Source organism: Ascaphus truei, chromosome 2 (assembly GCF_040206685.1).
Source record: "Ascaphus truei isolate aAscTru1 chromosome 2, aAscTru1.hap1, whole genome shotgun sequence".
Taxonomy (NCBI): Eukaryota; Metazoa; Chordata; class Amphibia; order Anura; family Ascaphidae; genus Ascaphus; species Ascaphus truei.
In genome coordinates this window covers 354821653-354843448 of record NC_134484.1, presented here as the reverse complement: position 1 = coordinate 354843448, position 21796 = coordinate 354821653, and the positions used below count along the sequence as shown (strand labels likewise).

General features: G+C 42.2%; 1 protein-coding gene across 3 annotated transcripts in view; it reads right to left on the bottom strand.

The window, feature by feature from the left end:
- Window positions 1-709: 709 nt before the first annotated feature.
- Window positions 710-21796, bottom strand: part of PLCL2 (phospholipase C like 2) — a 217978-nt gene continuing 196891 nt past the window's right edge. For 2 of the 3 annotated variants that reach the window (XM_075586902.1, XM_075586903.1), the window contains exons 6-7: window positions 15113-15222; window positions 710-1898 (exon numbers count right to left, since the gene is read on the bottom strand). In XM_075586902.1, the coding sequence (XP_075443017.1) occupies window positions 1719-1898; window positions 15113-15222 (290 nt within the window). In that variant the 3' untranslated portion in view covers window positions 710-1718. The remainder of the gene's footprint in view (window positions 1899-15112; window positions 15223-21796) is intronic. The other variant, XM_075586904.1, reaches the window with a different exon arrangement.

Here is a 21796-nt window from a genome sequence, read left to right as displayed (position 1 = left end):
AATGTCTCTAGATGGCCTAGTTCAATACTCATTATAACTCCCTATATGATATAGGCCAACAAAGCTCCATCAAGTGACTTAACATGACAACTGCCCAAGCATCAAGTTAAGTTTTACCGCATATCTTCAAAGGCCAATAACGTAATATTAAGTCATGTTCTGTCATACATTGCGTTAACTGGAATGGCCCTTAGTGATAATTACATACAAAAGAGGTGTTTACCCTGACATTGCATATATACTAAAGTCCATTAAGGTTAACGCAGTTAATCAAGGTATGTGTTGTTATACCTAAACGTGGCATTACTCACATCCAGACCCTGAAAAAAGTCTCTCTCCAAAAAATCCTGTTTCAGCGTCTGGATGTGAGTAATGCTAAGATATACTGAATGTAACGTTATTGCAAGCTAACACAATGTTGCGCTCCAGTAATATGACGTGAAGCCCATGTCAATGAGATGTATTGCAGAGGTTGTTTTGCATACAATTAGCTTTGTGGACATGCGTAACCCCAGGGAAAATAAAGTCAACTGATGTCATGTTACTAGCCCGAATTTAATAGAGCGTTTTGGATCTAACCCATAGTGAGGAGCGGGGTAATACAGCGTTACATACGCCACAAGCCTGAATGGAAGTTGCATCACTTTTCAATATATTCAATAGGAGCACAGAGGCCTTAGCCTAAATAAATTAGAATCTAAAAAATAACTCGGGTTGCATCTTTTATGTTTATTGCGTTATGAGATGTGACTTTATTAAAAAAAAATATAGGCATAAAATGGTGTTGGTTTTATAAATACATTTCAGGAGAATCTTTGTTACCTTTTGAAAACGATGTCACAATTCAAATGACATTAAAACAGCAAATTTCTAACAAACATTGCACTAAAATTATTCATCACCCTTTCATTAAATTAAAACAAAAGGTTAATATTTGTTAAAACGCAGGACAATAAGATAAAACATTTTTTTTATGTGGACATCACAAAATAAAATAAAAAAATTATATTTACAATATGTTTCCAAATTTGGTCACTTTTACATTACATATGAACATTTCTAAAAGTTTATAGGCAAGATTATCGGTTTTATTTTTAACGTGGAGTGCACATTTTTCTGTTTTTCCACAGGGTGTTACCTATAGTGCACCTAAATCCAGTGACCACTGCCTTATTGCATTCTCTGTTTTTATTTATTTACATTATGGCTTAACACAAACACGAGGGTACGAGCCAAGTCTTCATATTAATTCCGTCAGTGCAATGCATTTCAGTCCCTTGAGCACTCGTGGTCTTACAATAATCACACATTTTAGTGAAACATGAGGACTTTATTTAAATATATCTCTATTAAAATCTAATTTAAAAAAACAAAACGCTCTCCACCTCTAAGTAGCTAGTACCTCACTCTATTCATTGATATTCTAATATGGATTTCTTTTTTTCAGCACTCTTAAAACAATTACATTTAATACACACTTTGGCCAGCAACACCATTTGCATTCTACACATCAATTTCCTTCATGTAAAAGAGCTGTGTACTTTCACAGATAAACAGACCGACAATAGCTTCTCCAGTTGTGCTTTAAAAAAAAAAACGGTGTGGTTTTTCTTGTTGTTGTAAGTGCAAAGCAAACATCTTGTGCAGCTACTGTATATTGGTCCTAGAGTTATAAACTCCATCATAAATAGCACGCTGTCCCTGAACTTTAGATGCATTCAGTCTCCAGATTCATCTCCTGCTTTTTCTGGGATGGCCTCCAAACTGCGTCGGGGTTTAGTAGCATCTGCATTTCCAGCACTTAGTTTGTTCAGTCCACATGAAAGAGCCGCGTAATGAATCTGCTTTAAGTTCTCCATGGTCTCTGTTTTGGCGTACTTGAGCAGGTCGGCCTGTCCCTGGAAAATTAAAATAGATTGGAAATGCAGATTAGTCAGTGTAACTAGTCATGAGCAGTACCTTTACCAGGATCAGTGGTTCTCAAACCTCTCCTCTGGGACCACTGGCCACATTTTGTGAAAACCTAATGCACTTGCATACATTTGAATGCACTGAATTTGCATATAAATAGAACATTGGGTGAGTGCCTCAGATACCTGGTGTGGCTCAGGGCTCTGAGGAAAATGGTGCCACATGCTTTATTTACTGTACACGCCACCATTAACAGCCCATCTAACCATATATTACATACTCTATTTTCCAAACTCCTCTGCAGCTACAACCTCTCTGCTATATATACATATATACACTAGCTGCATACTGTTTTACCATGTAATCCTCCTGAATCTGCTTGCCCCTTACTACATTGCTTAGAATAGGATCTCTCCTGTGCGGGGACTCTTGTATTACAATATGCCCATTGATCTCTGAGACCCTACTATACAGTAAAGTGTTATAGCCATTATCAATGGTCATGGGCAATTATTGGCCAATAATAACTATTTGCACTTTGGTAAATAAACCTCTTGTTTTTATATTGACATTATATACCCAGTGGTTGAAGTGTGATGGTACTGGGGGTGCAAAGTGTCATTGTTTTTTGTTTTCACACCCATAGTACCACTACTTTATTATTTTTTATTTACAGTCTTCAAGATCCCTTTATTAAAAAAAATTAAGTGGATATGTTTTAAAAAGTGTCTCCTTGTCCCTATTTTTAGTGCACATAAAATACAGTCCAAAACGCTTTGTCCCAATATCTAATGAATGAAGATTTTTGCTTTTTAATCAGACACTACTTTTCTAAGGCACTTCTACCGCTCTGTATATAGTACGTGTTATCTCCTTTTGTAAGGGCCGAGTACAGCATTAGCAGAGAGTGACTGATTATGTCTGCTCTCACTGCACGTCTCTTCCAGACTGATGCGGCCCGGTAGGACTAACACAGTGGGAGTCCCATTCAGAAGCAGGGCCCCCGGCTGTGTTAATCCTGATGGGCCATTAGTCTGGTCACTGTGAATCCGCCAGCAGGCAATTGTCAGGCAGCTGCCATCTGCAGTTTCCTGGAGGAATACTCGACAGTACATCTGGCTACATCTGGCTACATCTGTACCAGCCCAGCATTTTACTGATAACCAGTGGTCTCCTTACTCTTACAATTTCATTCAACATTTCCCCCTCTATTTATCGTCAACAAGACTTTTTTATGACCAATGAAATTTATAACCACAACACAAAATACACACAGCTCTTTACTATTAAAAGTCCTATGTTGAATCATTTTTTTTTAGGCACTATATGCATACAAAAAATATATATGTGTTATATATATATATAAAAATGTAACATTAGGAAATTGCAGTTGCACATATAATAATGTTGTGGTACAGCTTAAAATATATTGCAATAAAATTAAACGCTTTACATGGTCAAAAAATGATCGATATTCTTTGCAAAATTTGTATATCCAAATTCAAAGCCAAATAATTCTCATATTTCGAACACATTTTCTATGCCGCGCTGGGAGCACCGTAACCAGACAGGTTTCCAGCTTCCCAAATGAGGTTGCTGCGCTTAGATTTAAGGGAGGTGCCTATATGCGTGCAGAGTATGCATTCCCAATTTGCACACCTGACATCATATGCAACAGGATGGCAACCGGAAAAATTAACCTGACACCTTGAAATTATTTTTTTTAAAAGGTAATTACATCGTGTTCGACCAGCAAAAACATTTGCAAGAACTTCAAACATTTACCTTTCTGTCTGTAAATTACTATCAACCCATCCAGTTCACCAGGAAAAACTTGCATAGAAGCCGTTTCTTTTGCTAAACCACTTATACATAACATTGACTGCTGTTCAATAGAAACCAGCTTGTCCCGGTGAATGAGTAGCATTTAAAGGGGCACTCCCCCTAGGATCAAAGTGAACTAGTGGCAGTGACATGTTTAAAAAATAGTCAAGATCTCCATAGTAATTAGTGTAATTGCTCTGGAGTGGTTTGGGAGCGATGAGCGAATCGAACTAAACTCTGTTTGCAGGTTTTTTCTTTAAATTTCTAAAAATTACTCACATGGTGCAACTTTTTCTAAAAATGTTTGCCTTGTGAACTTTCGCATACAAATGAATGTATGAATCCCAAACCTCCCCACCCCCCCATTTCTATTTTTACATTATTTTGTGTTAATACGGTTTGTAAACTATTGTGCATTGTGCATATAGGAAAATAGTCAGGGATTAATCCCTTTTGTTTTGTTTGCCTAGTGAAGGATGTATATCACATATCTCACCAGAGTTGAATAACATAGATCCAAATAAAAGTTGAAATGTTACATCTTTTTACACAAGCAGATATGTGAATGTTTTACTTTAGAGGGGACTGAATCTTTCACATTGAGAAGCTGATTAAGCTTGATGGCTTAGCAGGTTTGGGAAAAGACCTCTTCTAACCCCCCTCGGAATGTGAACATGACCCCCCCTCCCCCCCCCCCCCCCGGGTTGATACATTTTTACATTATGGCTATGTATGTATGTTACCGATTTGTATGTACAGCACCCACACCCCAAAAAATACATTCCTGCAAGCCTGAATGTGCCCCAAAGTTTGTAAGTATATCACAGCTTATAATTTCAAACACCCAAATATTTGCATAACAGGGCCATACTTCATATGTTGATTTTAAGTACAGACCATTTGCAATCCCACAGTAATATTGCTCAGCAGAATCCTGCTCTACAGGAGCTTGGCTACCGGTGATTGTAGGGAGTTAGAAAACATCTGTTCGGAAGTGAGGGTTAAACAATCATACAGTATCTTGTTGGCTTTCTATTGCCAAAGTACAAGAAGCTGGTGGAAAGTGTTAATTCAGTATGGAAATGGAGGTTTATAATTCTATTAAGCTGCTAAAGAAGTTTAAGGCAGGGAAATATCTGAATTTTTCTTTCAAAGTACCCCAAGCATGTCTGTAAGGTACTTATGTTCACATTCTCATGGAGAATAATTATTTAATTTGACAACACAGAGTGACTAATCGGATATATATGAATGTAGATAGATAATTTTAGCCAAGCAGTATAGTATCAAGTTAGTAAAAAGGCGGGAGTCACAGAAATAAAAAATAGCCTGTGTGATAAAGTACTTCCCTCCACATATATATATATATATATATATATAGTCTAGTGCAGGGGTGCACAAACTCTTCTCCCTGTGCCCCACTGCCTGCTCTTACCACCTGCTCTCACCACCTGCTCGGCTCCGGCGTCAAATGAAGCCGCAGGGACATGTGACATCACGTGACCCAGCGGTGTCATTTGCCGCCGGGTTGCCATGGCGACACGTCGCTGGTAAGGTAAGTAAAGTTACAAAAGGCATCGCGAGATCCCCAGCATTTCATTTAAATGCCTTCAAGGAACCGCGTGGCCTCAGTAAGCGCTGCGCCCACCCCCCAGAAAATCTCTCGACACCTGCCCCCCAGTTTGCGCACCCATGGTCTATTGTGTGTGGTGCGCGATAAACAGAAGGAGAAATGCTTTGATTAGAGCAAGTTTGTTAAGGACTTCAACGCACATTGACAATTTGTTCGAGTTAGAAGGGATATTGCTAGAAAACTGCTTCAGGATGAATGTCTTCAGCCAAGACACGGATAATATGTAAAATCGGAGGTGCATAGGCATTTGAGAAATAGGGAAGAAACGAAAACAAATATTTGTGTGTGCATGTATGTGTATACATAATGTACAGTGGAGAGAAAAAGTTTGCGAACCCCAATGATACTTATGGAAATGTCATAGTTTTTCCATGATGTATGCATGTATGTCTTTAGTTATATAGCGCCATTAATGTACATAGCGCTCCACAGCAGTAATACACATGACAATCATATAGATAACAAATAATATAAATAACACACAAAGGGGAGAAGTGCTTCAGACATAGAAGTAACATTTTGGAAAGGGAGTCCTTTCTCCGAAGAGCTTACAGTCTAATGTGTTGGTAGGAAGGACGTACAGAGACAGTGGGAGGGCGTTCTGGTAAGTGCATCTGCAGGGGGCCAAGCTTTATGTATACGGTGTAAAACTATCACTCATAGAGCTACTCATATGCTTCCTTAAGCAGGTGCGTTTTGAGTTGGGTCTTAAGGGTGATAGAGAGGGGGTATCCTGCAACCAGGGTCACGTGTGGTGTATGAAGCGCTCCAGTTAGCTTAACTCATGTCTTCCCTCTTCCAAAGCACAAGTCCTTTTGTCTTTCTTAACTTTATTGAAGGAAAGTCATAGGATGAAAGGTACTTGTAGTGTGGGGTAGATAGTGCTTCTCTATATGAAGTGCTAATATCAGGGTAAGACTGTGGTAAAAACAGAAAGGCCTTGCCAAGGGTGTTAGCAGACAGGTACAGTACTCACTCAGTGTCCTGGGTGGAAAGGAAGTATATGGCTTTCTGGAAACAGGAATAGTCTGAGGATGAGACTATCTGTGAATACAGACAGGGGAGTAAGGGAAACTCCACTAAGCCAGGGGGATTAAGGGTGTTGCCAACTGGAAAGCCCAAATGCAACAAATGTACTAGTTTCACGGGCACTGTGTTTTCAGAGCAAATATACATGCAGCTGAAATAAGGAGCTGACAGGCAGAAGCTGCAAAGGGGGGTAAACAGAAATATGAATCCTGTTCCAGGACAGAGTGCTTGTCGAAAATTGAGAGGAATGCCATTCCAGAGGTGCGGGGCAGTCAGTGAGAAAGGTTTAAGGTAGGAGAGGGCTTTAGATACAAAGGGGGTAGAGAAAAGAAATCCTTGAGCAGAACGCAAGTCAGGATGGTGCATAGCGAGAAATTAGGGCTGAGATGTAAGGAGGGGCAGAAGAGTGTAAAGCTTTAAAAGTGAGTAGGAGAATTGAGAGTGTGATACGGGATTTGATCTGAAGCCAGGAGAGGGATTTCAGGAGGGGAGATGCTGAGACAAATTTCGGAAATAGTAGGGCGATTCTGGCAGCAGCATATAGGATAGATTGTAGGGGAGATAGGTGAGAGGCAGGAAGGCCGGACAGCAGGAGGTTACAGTAGTCGAGACGGGAGAGAATGAGGGTAGGTGTCAGAGTTTTTGCAGTCAAGCAACAGAGGAAAGGGCGTATCTTTGTATGATAACCTTCTTGAATCAAAACCAGTCTTTTCTTCAATTTCCAATAGGGTTTATATTAACCAATTCAATGTCTTTTCAAACAAAATGATGTATGAATTAGACCAGGGGTGAGCAAACTTTTTATGCCGAGCCCCCCTTTTTATCCATGAAATTTCTCGGGCCCCCCCTGCCTGGTGTAATCAAAATCACATGAAAAAAAAAAACCTTTATTAAACGGTATACAATGTAAATACAAATATGTCTAAATACTTACATATTTCAACAGCTCGCGCTTGCAAAATTAGAGTGGTGACATCACCAGCTCTCCTAGCATGAGCACAGGGTGTCCTGCATAATTTTGCAAGCACGAGCGGGGAAGTGTTTTCACTTTTTTTCCCCCCATTATTTCTGTACATTCATAGTATGATTGATATAGTGGCAGCCTACCCTTTCACTTGCAGAGGATCGCAGCGAAGCAGGTTGCCAGCGGAGGAGAGCAGGAACACAGCGCTATTGCAGGGCAGACACCGGAAGGAGGGGCGTTTGACATCACATCACAGCGCTCGCGCGTGCTCCTCCCTCATACCTCCGAATCACGTGGCCGCCACCTGCACTATCCTGTACGGTTGCCCGCACACATCTTCGGCTGCCCTCCCGCGCACATCTTCTGGCTGCCCGCGCACAGCTTTTTCACCTGCGCACCCAGGTTTTGCCACACGCACCCCCCTAAATAATCTTGCGTCCGGGGCGCCCCCCCCCCCCCCGTTTGTGCACCGCTGCATTCAATCATAATACCCACACACACTCACAATGCACACAACCAACACACACAACACTCAATCACAACACCCACACACACTCAATCACAACACACACACAGACAACCAACAGACAACACACACACAAACACACACAACAAACACTCAATCACAACCAAGACAGACACAACACACACAATCACAACACACACACAATCAACATAACACACAGACACAACACACACTCAATCACAACACACATACACAGACAACACACACAGCACAAACTCAATCACAACACACACAATCAATCACAACCAACACACACACAGAGCACACATACTCAATCACAACACACAAACACAAAACACACACACACACACTTTCACCTGGGGGGTGGGAAGGAGGGAGTAACTAAGCCTGCTCCGGTCCCCATGTTCTGCTGAAAACGGGCGGGCAACAAACAAGAGGAGGAAGGAGGCTGTGTGTCTGTGTGCAGGGAAGGCCCTGCCCCCGCAGCAAGGTCCCGCCCCCACAGCAAGGCAGACAGACAGCACAGAGTTGAGCTGCTTGGCCGCCTGTGCACAGCTCTGCCCGCCCCCAGGTTTCTCCCCACGCAACCTTCGCCCCCCATTAAATAATCTTGTGTCCCCCCTCCCCCCCAGTTTGCGCACCGCTGAATTAGACAAACAATGAGTAATTAAGAGTCAGGGTATGTGGAAAAGTAAGAGAAACCCGGTTTTATCAGCTAAATTAAAGTGGAGAATTGAAATCAGGTGTTTAATTGGGTAGATCATCAGGTGTGAATTTGGGGGGGGTGTGAATTTGGGGGGGCCCAAATATAAAGATCAGAAACGTTGTGTTTGATCTTCACCATACAGGTGTGTGGAAACACATCATGCCATGATAAGAATAAATCTCTGATGAAATCAGAAAAGCAATTAATGCTCATCAGTCTACAAAGGGTTACAAAACCATTTCTAAGGATTTGGGAATCCCCCAATCCACAATCAGACAGTCTACAAATAGAGAAAGTTCAAGACCACAGTCACCCTACCCTGGAGCGTTCGTCCTACCAAAAGCTCTGCAAGAACAAACCAGCAAATCATCCAGGAAGTCACAAAGAACCTAGAGTAAGATCCGAGGACCTGCAGGCCACTCTCGTCTTGGCTGATTGTGAGTGTTCATGACTCAATTATCAGAAAAAGACTGAACAAGAATGGAGGATAGCCAGGAAGAAACCACTGCCAATAATGTTGTGGTACATACAGCTCAAAATATATTGCAATAAAATTACATGCTTTGGACGGTCAAAAAAAAGATTGATGTTCTTTGCACAATTTTTATATCCAAATTCAAAGCCAAATAATTCTCATATTTCGAACACATTTTCTATGCCGAGCTGGGAGCACCGTAACCAGACAGGTTTCCAGCTTCCCAAATAAGGTTGCTGCGCTTAGATTTAAGGGAGGTGCCTATCTGTGTGCAGAGTATGCATTCCCAATTTGCACACCTGACATCATATGCAACAGGATGGCAACCGGAAAAATTAACCTGACACCTTGAAATTATTTTTGAAGTGAAACTTCTTTCGTGGCACCTATCCCTGATAGAGCAAAACTGGATAGATGGGGGGCGAAACGTGAAACGGAAGTGACGTCACGTAATGGACGCCGCTCCGCTCACACGTCCCCTGTCGCCGCTCCTAATTGCCACCACAGCCCCCCCCCACACCCCTCCCCACACCCCCGGCTGCTGACATATGCGGCGGCGATAGCCGCCGCCGCTCCTAACGGCCCGCCTAACTTCCACGACCGCTGCCATGCCGCGCATGCGCAGTTGTGATGGCGCCGCTGAAGGGCTCAGAAGCGGCTGGCAGCGGCGCCATTCAGCCCTCCAGTGACGCGGGCATTTGCGGGCCCCCCAGGAAGCGGTGGCACACGGCGCAAACCCGGGCGCAACCCGCGCGGACCCCCCACACACTGACGGACCCCCCCACATACTGACTGACCCCCCCCCCGGACCCCCCCACACACTGACTGACCCCCCCGGACCCCCCCACACACTGACTGACCCCCCCGGACCCCCCCACACACTGACTGACCCCCCCAGACCCCCACACACACACTGACTGACCCCCCCAGACCCCCACACACACTGACTGACCCCCCCCAGACACCCACACACACTGACTGACCCCCCCAGACCCCCACACACACTGACTAATCCCCCCAGACCCCCACACACTGACTGACCCCCCCAGACCCCCACACACACTGACTGACCCCCCCAGACCCCCACACACACTGACTGAACCCCCCAGACCCCCACACACATTGACTGACCCCCTCAGACCCCCACACACACTGACTGAACCCCCCACACACACTGACTGACCCCCCCAGACCCCCACACACACTGACTGACCCCCCCAGACCCCCACACACACTGACTGAACCCCCCAGACCCCCACACACACTGACTGACCCCCTCAGACCCCCACACACACTGACTGAACCCCCCACCCACACTGACTGACCCCTCCCAGACCCCCACACACACTGACTGACCCCCCCAGACCCCCACACACACTGACTGACCCCCCCAGACCCCCACACACACTGACTGACCCCCCCAGACCCCCACACACACTGACTGACCCCCCCAGACCTCCACACACACTGACTGACCCCCCCCCAGACACCCCCCCATACACACACACCACCACACACACACACCCCCACCACACACCCCCACCACACACACACACCCCCGCCCCCACACACACACACCACCACACACACACACACCCCCACCACACACACACACACACCACACACACACATACCCCCACCCCCGCCCCCACACACACACACCACCCCCCCCCCCCACACACACACCACCCCCCCCACACACACCACCCCCCCCTACACACACACCACCCCCCCCTACACACACACACCCCCCCACACACACACCACCCCCCCCCACACACACCACCTCCCCCCCACACACACCACCCCCCCCACACACACACACCACCCCCACCCCACACACACACCACCCCCCTCTCCCCCCCCACACACACACCACCCACCCCCCACACACACACCCCCCAGCCCCCCCCCACACACACACACCACCCCCCCACACACTCACACCGCCCCCCCCATACACACACCCCCACCCCCCCCACACACACACCCCCACACACCACCCCCCCACACACCACCACCCCCACACACCCCCCCCACCCCCCCACTTGCATCCCCCTCCCCCCACACACACCACCCCCCCACACCACCCCCCCACACCCCCCCCCCACACACACCACCACCCCCCCCCACACACACCACCCCCCCACACACACACACCCCCCCACACACCCCCACACCCCCACACACACACCACCCCCCCCCACACACACACACACACACCCCCCACACACACACCACCCCCCCCACACATACACATACACATACACACACACACACTGACATACATACACACACTGACTGACTGACTGACATACATACATACATACACACACACACACTGATACACATACACACACTGACTGACACACATACACACAAGGAATTCACACTTAGTGCAAATAGCTAATACAGGGGATGTGTGCCGAGCATGCGCATTATAAGTCAAATTTATTTGCGTTTTGTCAATGAAATTGTATTTTGATTTTTAATTAAAACATCACCAACACAAATACAATTTCTGTGACAAAAGTCAAAGAAGTTTCACTTACTATGCGCGTGCACAGCACACACAACTTTTTTTTTTTTTAAAGGTAATTACATCGTGTTCGACCAGCAAAAACATTTGCAAGAACTTCAAACATTTACCTTTCTGTCTGTAAATTACTATCAACCAATCCAGTTCACCAGGAAAAACTTGCATAGAACCCGTTTCTTTTGCGAAACCACTTGTACATAACATTGAAACACACAACATTGAAATGTTGTGGCAGGACCTAAAGCGAGCCGTCTATGCAAGGAAGTTCTCAAATGTCACTGAGTTGAAGCAGCTCTGTAACTAGGAATGGGCCAACATTTCTCAAAACCAATGTGAGAGACTGACCAGCAGTTACAGGAAACACTTAGTTGAAATCATTGCTGCTCAAGGGGGCGCCACCAGGTCCTGAATCTAAAGGTTCACAAGCTTTTTCACACATAGATATTGAATGTTGAATCATTTGTGGATAAATAAATGTTGAAAAAGTATCATGTTTTTGTGTAATTTCTTTGACCAGGCTATCGTTTCCAATATTAGCGCTTAAATAAAGATCTAATAACAATTTAGGTTTGAAATATGTGAAAATCCTATTGGGTTCACAAACTTTTTCTCGCCACTGCGCGCGCGCACATGCGCACACGCATACACACACCTCTCTCGGCAAAGCAACCTAAGCCACGGTTGAAGAAGAATACTGCAGTAATGATGATCAAAAAAGGTTTATTAATATATCCATAAACATGCAATGTTTCGGTTAACCCTGAGGAAGGTCCCATACATTGAACCGAAACGTTGGATATGCATGGATGTCTTAATATATATTTTTTGATCATCATTACTGCAATGTGGAGTCTTCTTCAAACCTGGTTAGGGTGAAGTATCTATCTATATATTTGAATGTAACAAATCTAGAATATATCTTGTTTACATCTATATATTGGCACTGTAACCCAGGGCGCGGGATGCATGATAAATATTTTAATGGTTAATTATTTGAATTAGTGTATACTACTTCCTTAAATCGTTTATAATGAAAGACCAACTTTCTTTTAGGGGGGCGGATTCCCTCCTTTCTGTTGCAGGGTGCTAGTTCCTGCAATGAGAATTATTCTCTGCAGTTCCTTACATCACTTAGACCTTTATTTAATCTGCTGTCATCTTCTCTCTGTTGCCTAATGGGGAAGACGGCCCCACAGTCCACAGCAGATTTAAAATAGCAAAGGGAGAGAGGCAAAGGACCTAAGATATGAACCACTAATACTTTTCACACCAACTTCTCTAGTATGTGCTAGCATATTAAAGAACAAGACCGTGATTAAACCATACATCACTTGTAAGGGACTCTGAAGAGAGTCCTTGTGTTAGATAAACACTACTGTCCCTGTTTCCTTATCCCAAAACAAAGTAAACACTACTGTACATGTCTCCTCTTTCTATAAATAATGATTACATAGACATGTGTATAGTTATTCCAAAGGAAATGTGCATGTTTATTTAAAGAAGCCTGGCAATCTCAGCTCTAGGTACCAATGATTCAGATGTAACCTGCTCCGGGAACTCCGCATACATATTCATCTACGGATACAATATGTCTTCGTTTTGTTTCTATATTACAGTAGCCGATGAAGCAAATGCAGCTGCAATGTTTATACTGTACATCTTGCAGAGTATAACAGATGCAGGAGATTTTCCATACAGAACGTTCCTGATGTACTCCACAAAATAAACGTATTATTATTGTTATCATTATTATACATGATATTACCCGTCATGGGAATTTGGAGTGGAAAAGCTACGACAACGCAAAGTACAATAATACAAATCAGCAATTTGTGAAACATTTTATCATTGTAAATAAAAACTAAAAACGGCAAACTGTTTATTCCATTTTATATTACTTCAACAATATTTCGCAAAGTGTGGTACTGAAATTTACACTAGAGCAACGTAGAGCTAAAGCATATTTGTGAGATCTTAGCTGGCTTGTTAACAATTTGTGGATCTGGGCCTTTAAGACCTCATTTATTAATACACCAACTAAATTTGTTGGGAGACTTTGCGGGCCCAAACTGTATTAGATTAGTACGCTAAAGAATGGAATACATTTTATTACACCAACAAATGTAAAGATTCTGTTCTCTCACTCGTTCACATCTTTCAGGTGAGATCTTCGTTCCTGACCAAAAGTCCTGGTTTCAAGAACAAGGAAGGAAGTTACATCAAAGGAGGGGGCAGCTCTCTGTGACCAACTTATAAAATGATGTCTCCCTACTTGATACTACAACACAGAGCTGCGAGAACTGAGGAGCAGCGTATGCAGACCTCCTCACCGTTCATTGTGCACCACATCAATCCGCTGTCCAAGTCACACATTGGGAAACTTGCTACTATTTTCAGCTAAATGCTTTTACAGTGTCTGCTGCAATGATATGAGAACGACTCAAACGACTATTCTTGGTTTTCTTTCTTCTTTTTATAAATGGGTACCAGTATTTTTTATACTCGTATTAATACAAATGGTATCATTTTGAAGGGACAATCCCTGCAAGGATCAAAGTGACCTAATGCCAGTGACGTGTTTAAAGGGTTACATCTAAATAACTTTGGATTTATTTATTTTTTTACTATACTGTAGATGTGCAAGACTTTTGCCACGGTGAAATGTGCCCTTTTTTAGCCCTGAAAGAAACTGTGACCTTGTCCGAGTTTGCAAGTGATTCACCAAGCATGAAATCTGGTGTTGTGAGCCATTGCATGAAATAGATTTATAAATGGGGTGCAGCGCTAGAAAGTGGTATAGTCTGGACTTCTTAGAGAACCACACTATTACATGCACTAGACCTGAAGTGGAAAATGGACAGAAATAAAGAATTTAAAAATGTCATGAAAAGAAAAGAGGATATGGAAATTGAAAAGTAAAAAAATAAAAAATAAAAAAAGGGATATCGGCCAAATGATAATTAATAAAAACAAAGCCAAAACCAGACAAAGCCAAAATAACTCCAAGACACCAATGACAATGCAGTATTAATACAAAGTTGACTTACAGTAGTATATCTGTTAGGCAGTATATATTTATATATATATATATATATATATATATATATATATATATATATATATACACACGTACAGCCATTTCAAACATGGAATCGTGTCTCCATTTATTTACTTTCATGCTTATTGCTCATGTTCTGTATCTGTATCCACCTGTATTATACTTTGCTCTTTTGATTCTACCACAAAGAACCGTTCTTGTATAAAAATAAGTGAATAATAAAATGCAAATAGTCAAAGAATGCACTTTTTTTTCCCTGCAAACAGGAATGAAGTTGCACATCTTAAGAGGCGGCCGGCACTTTTTTTCATTATAGAGTCTTAATTCAACAGGGATGAAAAACGCCAGAAGGAAATAGAACACAGCCGTAATCTATCTGATGATGAACTGCTCGAGACCATATGGTAAGACTATGATGAAATGTGCAGGAACACAGTTGGAAGCAGCAAGAAAACGGCTAATGTTGAAACACTGGCTAAAATCTACCTTTAATATAGTTATGTTCCAGGTGAAGCTCTCCACAGCTTTAAGCATTTTCCGTTCCTTTAAGCCTTCCTTAGCCCCGATGGAGTGCAGAATCTCGTGGAATTCCATGGCTGGAAGAGATACAATAAGCATGAGACATTTGTTATTTTTCTTCTCTGATAGGAAGTGGTTTCTATAATCTCTTGGTTTTTCAGTGAGCTTCTTTTTGACTAATCTGAACATTATTGGGAAAGAGAAATAAGATTCAAAGAATTAAGGAGACGAAAAGCAGCTTGGAGAGAAAAGCTCAAAAAATTGCTGAACTCTGGATTAAATGTCAGTAATTGAAGAGTGCTGGTGACAGTGCTGATACTTTTTAAGCTACAATTATTAAGCTACAACTAAATCACGTTGCAAAAATGTTGTCAACCGTCGTTAATGCGAAATTTGCTTTTTCCCCCCCGCTAAAAGTTTAACAAAAATCTGAAGTTCAATAAAACAAAAAAATTGTAATTTTGTATGACCCTAAATTTAGGCAACATGACTCCCCTAGTCTGCGATTATCACACACATCTCGGATAAAGTGGCAACAATTTGCGAATTTGGTGACGTTTTGTGCCAAAATTACACAAAATGCTTTGGAAGATAATTGCACATTTCTATTTACAACCTCAGAATAGCAGTACTTTTCTTTTTTGACAATCTTACGGTTCCACTTTATATTGAAATGAATTTTGATTTACTCGAAGAATCCTTTCTGCCTTTCTACTTTTGAAGCATTTCTAAAATTTGGTCAGAATATATCTTTTTCTCTACAGTTAAATTCAGAATATTTTAAAGTCTGATAAATATATATATATATATATATATATATATATATATATATATATATATATATATATATTTTTTTTTTATACACCACTTGGACCACTATATTGGAAAAATGTGTGTAAAACATTGTTGTGATAATAAATCTAAAATAATGCTAAGAAAACACTGGTATGGACATGTCTGAAATTAAAATATTGAAAAAAATATTTTCGCGTTAAAAATCCCTGCTGTATTTAATATCCAATATTATGAAATGTATAGGCACTGGTACCCTAAACCCACTGAACTAGCACATCATAACATTTTCTACAGGATTCAATAATAATGTTACAAAGGATCTATAAAGTATCACCATGTTCTATGTCAAGAATAATACTAAAATGCAATTATTACTTTCAGTGTATTAATGTTTTTCCACCAATTGTTGACTGCTCTGATTTCTTTAATACCCTACACATGCGACAGATTTCCATTGATTACCATGCAGTCAGCGGCGCCCCTAGGCACATAGCTGTTGTGGCCGCCTACTTGCTGCCCCCCCCTCCTCCGTCTGAACCGCAGTGTCAAGTGACGCCGCGGCCTTCCCCAACGTGATGTCGCACGGCGTCGCGTTGCCACGGTAACGCAATGGCATTTGACACTGCAACAAGCAGCCGTGTGATGATCAGAAGGAGGGCGGCATTATAAGTGATCTCCCATCAGGCCCGAGAGCGCGGCAAAGGTATATATAGGGGTGGACATTTTTGCCGCAACAAAATGTTGCCGGCCTGGGCCTAACGGGCCTAGTGGTAAATCTGCCACTGCATGCAGCACTTAAGTACATGTCTAACATGTAAACATCACGCATACGGATACACACTGAATTCCCAGCAAACCAGTATTGTGAAGAAAAGATGCAATTTTCAGGAAAATGAAAATCACTATCTGCTATGCACAACAAGAAAATGCTATATTACAGCACAGCAGAAATTATAATGATAATTGACATGATAATAAGACATGGTAATAGGGCAAACTTAAACTAAAGTTTGTAATGAAAGAAGTTAAAGAAGCAATTGAGGTGGACCGATTATTTATTTATTTGTTTTTTTTAACGTCGGGTTGAAAGCAGCAAAACATGCGATTTTTTAAAAATATAAATCAGTTCCGTAGTATTACAGAATAGTGACTTTTTATTTTTATTTCAGCTCAATGCCATTTGTAATGATTTTTAAAGAGGCGGCTAATTTTTTTTGCAAATCCTTATTTTAATATAGGATTGAAGCAGGGGATCTCTGAAGCAGGGGATCTCTGAAGCAGGGGATCTCTGAAGCAGGGGATCTTTGGAGCAGGGGATCTCTGAAGCTGAGCTCCGTTTCAGCTCTATGGACCCCTGCTTTCTGGAGATACTTACCTGTGAAGTACGTGCCGGTAGCCGCTCTCCTTGGCTATCAGGGTTCACAATATGGCTGCTGTTCAGATATTTCCAGGCCTGCTGACCAATAGGAAGACATGACGTCATCGGTGCGGCTTCCTATTGGTCCCTGTGACGCGGGAGCTTCCAACTTGAAAGCCCAGCTAGCTACAGTAAGCTGGAACAGCTACCGGCATCTAATTCGGAGGCGAGTATCTCTGGAAGTAGGGGGTCACCGGAGCTACAATTAAAGGGGTTAAGCTCGAGACCCCCTGCTTTAATTGTATATTTAAAAAAAAAAGGCAAATGTTTTCTTTGCCATCTTTGCAAAATGCCTTAAAGCAGCGATGCGCAAGGTGGGGGGCTCGCAACTCGCTGCGGGGGGTGCAAGGTTTACAGAGCCCCCGCACGCTTCCCGAATACATTTAAATTAATGCCGGGGGAGCTGCAAGGCCTCTGTTAACTTCTACTTACCTTGTTTCATACGCTCGTGGTCACGCGTCGCCATGGCAACGCGGCGGCACATGACGCTGCTGGGTCATGTGACCTTGCGTTGCCGTGGCAACGTGACGTCATGACGCCAGAAGGTAAGCGGGGGTGGGGGCGAGGAGAGGGGGACAGACGGCAGGGGGGCACAAGGAAAAAAAGATTGCGCTGCCCTGCTTTAAAGCATCCTTTACTTTCTGTAGCAGGGTTTAGCCACCTCCCCAGCAGTGCAAGGTCTTTGTAACACTTTCCTGATTGAGATAATTTGTTGCAAATATTCCCAGCAGTTTGAGCTGCAAACTGTAACAATAGATAATGTTACCTTAGTAATATAAAGATACATTGTGGCTGCTGAGTTACACTGACTGAAGCAGCCATTATGTTAGCCACACAATCAGGATTTTGACAGATTTATAACAACAGGCGCACCAAACAATTGGCAGCTTAGGTAAGAATGTAGAATTATACATTTTTTTATTATAAAAAACAAAACAAAAAGAAAAAAGTTGGAAAGTAGTATTGCTGCTTGAAGCAGGGGGTTCCTGAAGCTGAACCCCATTAATTTCAGCTCAGGGGACCCTCTGCTTTTAAAGACGCACACACCTCTGAAAGGGGGTGCCGGTATCTCAGCAAAGTTGGCACGCGGGGTGTGGGAGCTTTGAAACTCCGCCATTACATGAACCCTGCTAGCCACGTGTCCCCAGAAATTAATGGGGTTCAGGTCCGGAGACCCCCTGCTTCAAGCAGCAATACTACTTTCCAACTTTTTTTCTTATTTTTTTAAACATTTTTATCAATCCTAATGGAGAAGAAAAAAACAGCAGCCCGCTTGTGTTGCCTCTTTAAAGTGCAAAGTAAATAACTTAAGCAAACAGGGACACACTCATTATACATGGGCTATTTATCTGAAATCGAAGGGATAGAAATGTTGCCAGCACTATTTTGCCTGCAGGAATGTTAACGCATTAAAGCCTGCAACAGATGTGCCGAGTGAGGTAAAACAGATGCAAGAAAGATCAGTGATGCATTGCAATGGATTTCTGCCACAGTGATATTACCACCATCATAAAGGACATTCGGTATGTAGGTAGTCATAGAACCTGTTCATTCTACTGAACGTCCCTTGGACCATGTTGTTTTGAAGGACCACCCATTGCGTATATACTGTTACAACTAGAAACAAACTATGTTTCGCATATACGGGTGGCGGCACAAAATAAAGTAGCATCATTTAAAAACAAACAAAAAACAATTGCTTTACCTAACGAAGTACTTCAAAAACGTATTTGGGAAATGTCAATACTGGTAGTGCCTCCATATACAGTATATTAAGAAATGACGTGGAGAGCAGCAGTATGCATTCATCCTGTCCAAACGGATGAGATTTTGGTAAAGGGTATGATTGGACTTCAGTACAAAATTGGTTGGTTTATCAGTCTCTTTAATAGGAATAAGATTTAGTACAGATCCTCAACATTTCAAGATTACTGTGAAAATATGAATATATATTTTAAACATGAGATTCTTGTTCTTTTTTTTGAGGGTGTAAGGGATACAGTAAATAAGAAGGGGCGGGGGCTTGGGAAGCAGGGAGTCCCCGGACCTGAAATGAATGCGGTTCAGCTCCGGAGATCCCCTGCTTCAGTCCTACTGTATTACATATAAAAATGTCATTTTCAAGAGCTGTGCGAGGACATAGAGAGAGGGACCGCTTCCCTCTGGTGCGGCCCGGTAGGATTAACACAGTGGGAGTTCCATTCAGAAGCAGGGACCCCCGCTGCGTTAATGCTTACGGGATATTAGTGTATTGAGCATTTGGGCGCGGGGAAGCCCAGACCGGGCTGCGGTCAGGCTCCATTCAGCTGCAGCTTTCTTGCACCCAAAATGAACATTAAAAAAAACCAAGTTGAAATGTAATTGGACGTTCGCATACAAGTTGCTTGCGACGTTTAGTACATAGGTCCTATTGTTTTATTTATGCAGGATGAGGGGGGCGGGGGGTAAGCGTGCTCTGCTGATTTTCTACCTCACGGAAACAGTATTTAATGTCACTGACTGCTTTATAATTATTTGGCTCATACCCAGTTTTGTTGTTTAATGGATCTGACCCCCTTTAAATTACTAGCGGGGCTCATGAAACAGATTAAACAGGGGCCAGCATTGCCGTGAGCAACTGTGAGCTTGCAAGCTCACAAGAGAGATCACGTGGATGTATTTTATGTTGGTTATTCAGGGGAACAGTAGATACTAAGACTTGCATTTTTATATGTTACTTTATGCCAGATGCTTACTTTTGGGCTTTGAATTTCGATCAACCCATGTTGGGGGTGAGGAAAAGATTATTATAGTTGCTCTGCAGGGAATGTGTCAGTACAATCACGCTTTTCCCCCCATTCATCTGTTGTTTGCTTTAATTTGAATAAGTGAAAACAGCTTACTGGCAGAAACAATGTGGCTTACAGTAAAATATTTTCACTCCAGGGGGGGTGCAAGACTCAAAGCTGCTCTGTCATTTGGAGTTCTTGCTAAATGGAACATTAGTTCTACCAACTGGCTTATCCAAAGTCTGAAACATTAATACCCATTTCAGAAAACTATATATTGTGCAGAACAGTTGGATATTACAAACTAATTGAATACACTTTATTGGATCACTATATTTCTTCGTGCTTATTTTCCTTTAATTATCATTGGCATAAGAATATATATATCATTCTGCATGCTCAAGAGCTGTCTCAGTGCAACACATAGTCCACTCTAAGCAATTTGATAAGTTTTTTCCATTTAGAGTTGGAAAGTTTCACTTCGTTTCACAAAATCAATTGCTTTCTGATTATTAAAGTTCCGATAAAGCTGGATGTACCCAATTAGCACTTATGATGCAGTCATCAATCCAGATAGATTTTGAGTGCGTATTGCAATTTGCACCTTCCCAGACACACAGGGGAGTCCTGTCAACAAGACTTCGTGTAGAAAACAAAAACCGATTAGGAACCATTCAAAGTGACATCAGCTGTCGAAATAAAGGACGCAACTAATAATAGAACAAAATTAATAGCCCATGAAATGAAACCAAGAAAAGCCGAAATTAATACATATATTTTATATCATAAATGGATAATTCATCATAAAAACACACATATACAGTACCAGGAACATACAAATCAAAGCTGTCTGAAATGACACTAATAAATAATACAATAGAGCCCAAGCCTCGTGGCGTAAAAGGGTGTAAACGCCCAAAATCACACAAATCCTAGTTGTAACAAGAAGGGAGAAGGGGCTGGGAATGCTAGATGGAAAAAAAAAAAAACAGACCTTCGGCACTATAACTCTCCCGTGTAAACTCCTCGTAGTATGGCTGGGCTCAGGCAGCAACACAATCAGACCGTCGTCACGGACGTGCGTCGCTGCGTGATGACATCACCAGCGCGTTTCGTGTGAAATGACACTTCATCAGGGGGTGGTCATAAACTCTCATAGAGGCATTTAAATACCTCAAATGGTTGTTGCATCCACCAATGAGAAACCTTGTCTGATTACAGCAATTCAACCCTCCAATCAGGAACAATTTTACATACATAGTATACACTGAATACAAATTACAAAAACGAAACCAATCACCTAACATAAAAACATATAATAATAATGAAATTTGATAATTGCTTAATGAATTAAATACATAACCTAGCTAGAAATGTTATAGATTAAAAATAATTATTTGCTAAAACATCGCAGCTTGCTAAGAATACAATTGGGTCAGAGCTGTGGCTCACAGGACCCAATGTATCAATCCCTTTATCGTATCCATATTATTTAAAATTATTATAATATAAAAGACAAGAGATTGATATTGATTAATATAGTAAATAAACAAGTGAACCATCGCAGCTTGTCATAATATCCCCTAGGGATCAGAGTGAAACTCGCAGGACCTCTAGAGGTAGATGGGGATACAAAGAACCCCATACTATAGTTAATATTGTTATTAAAAG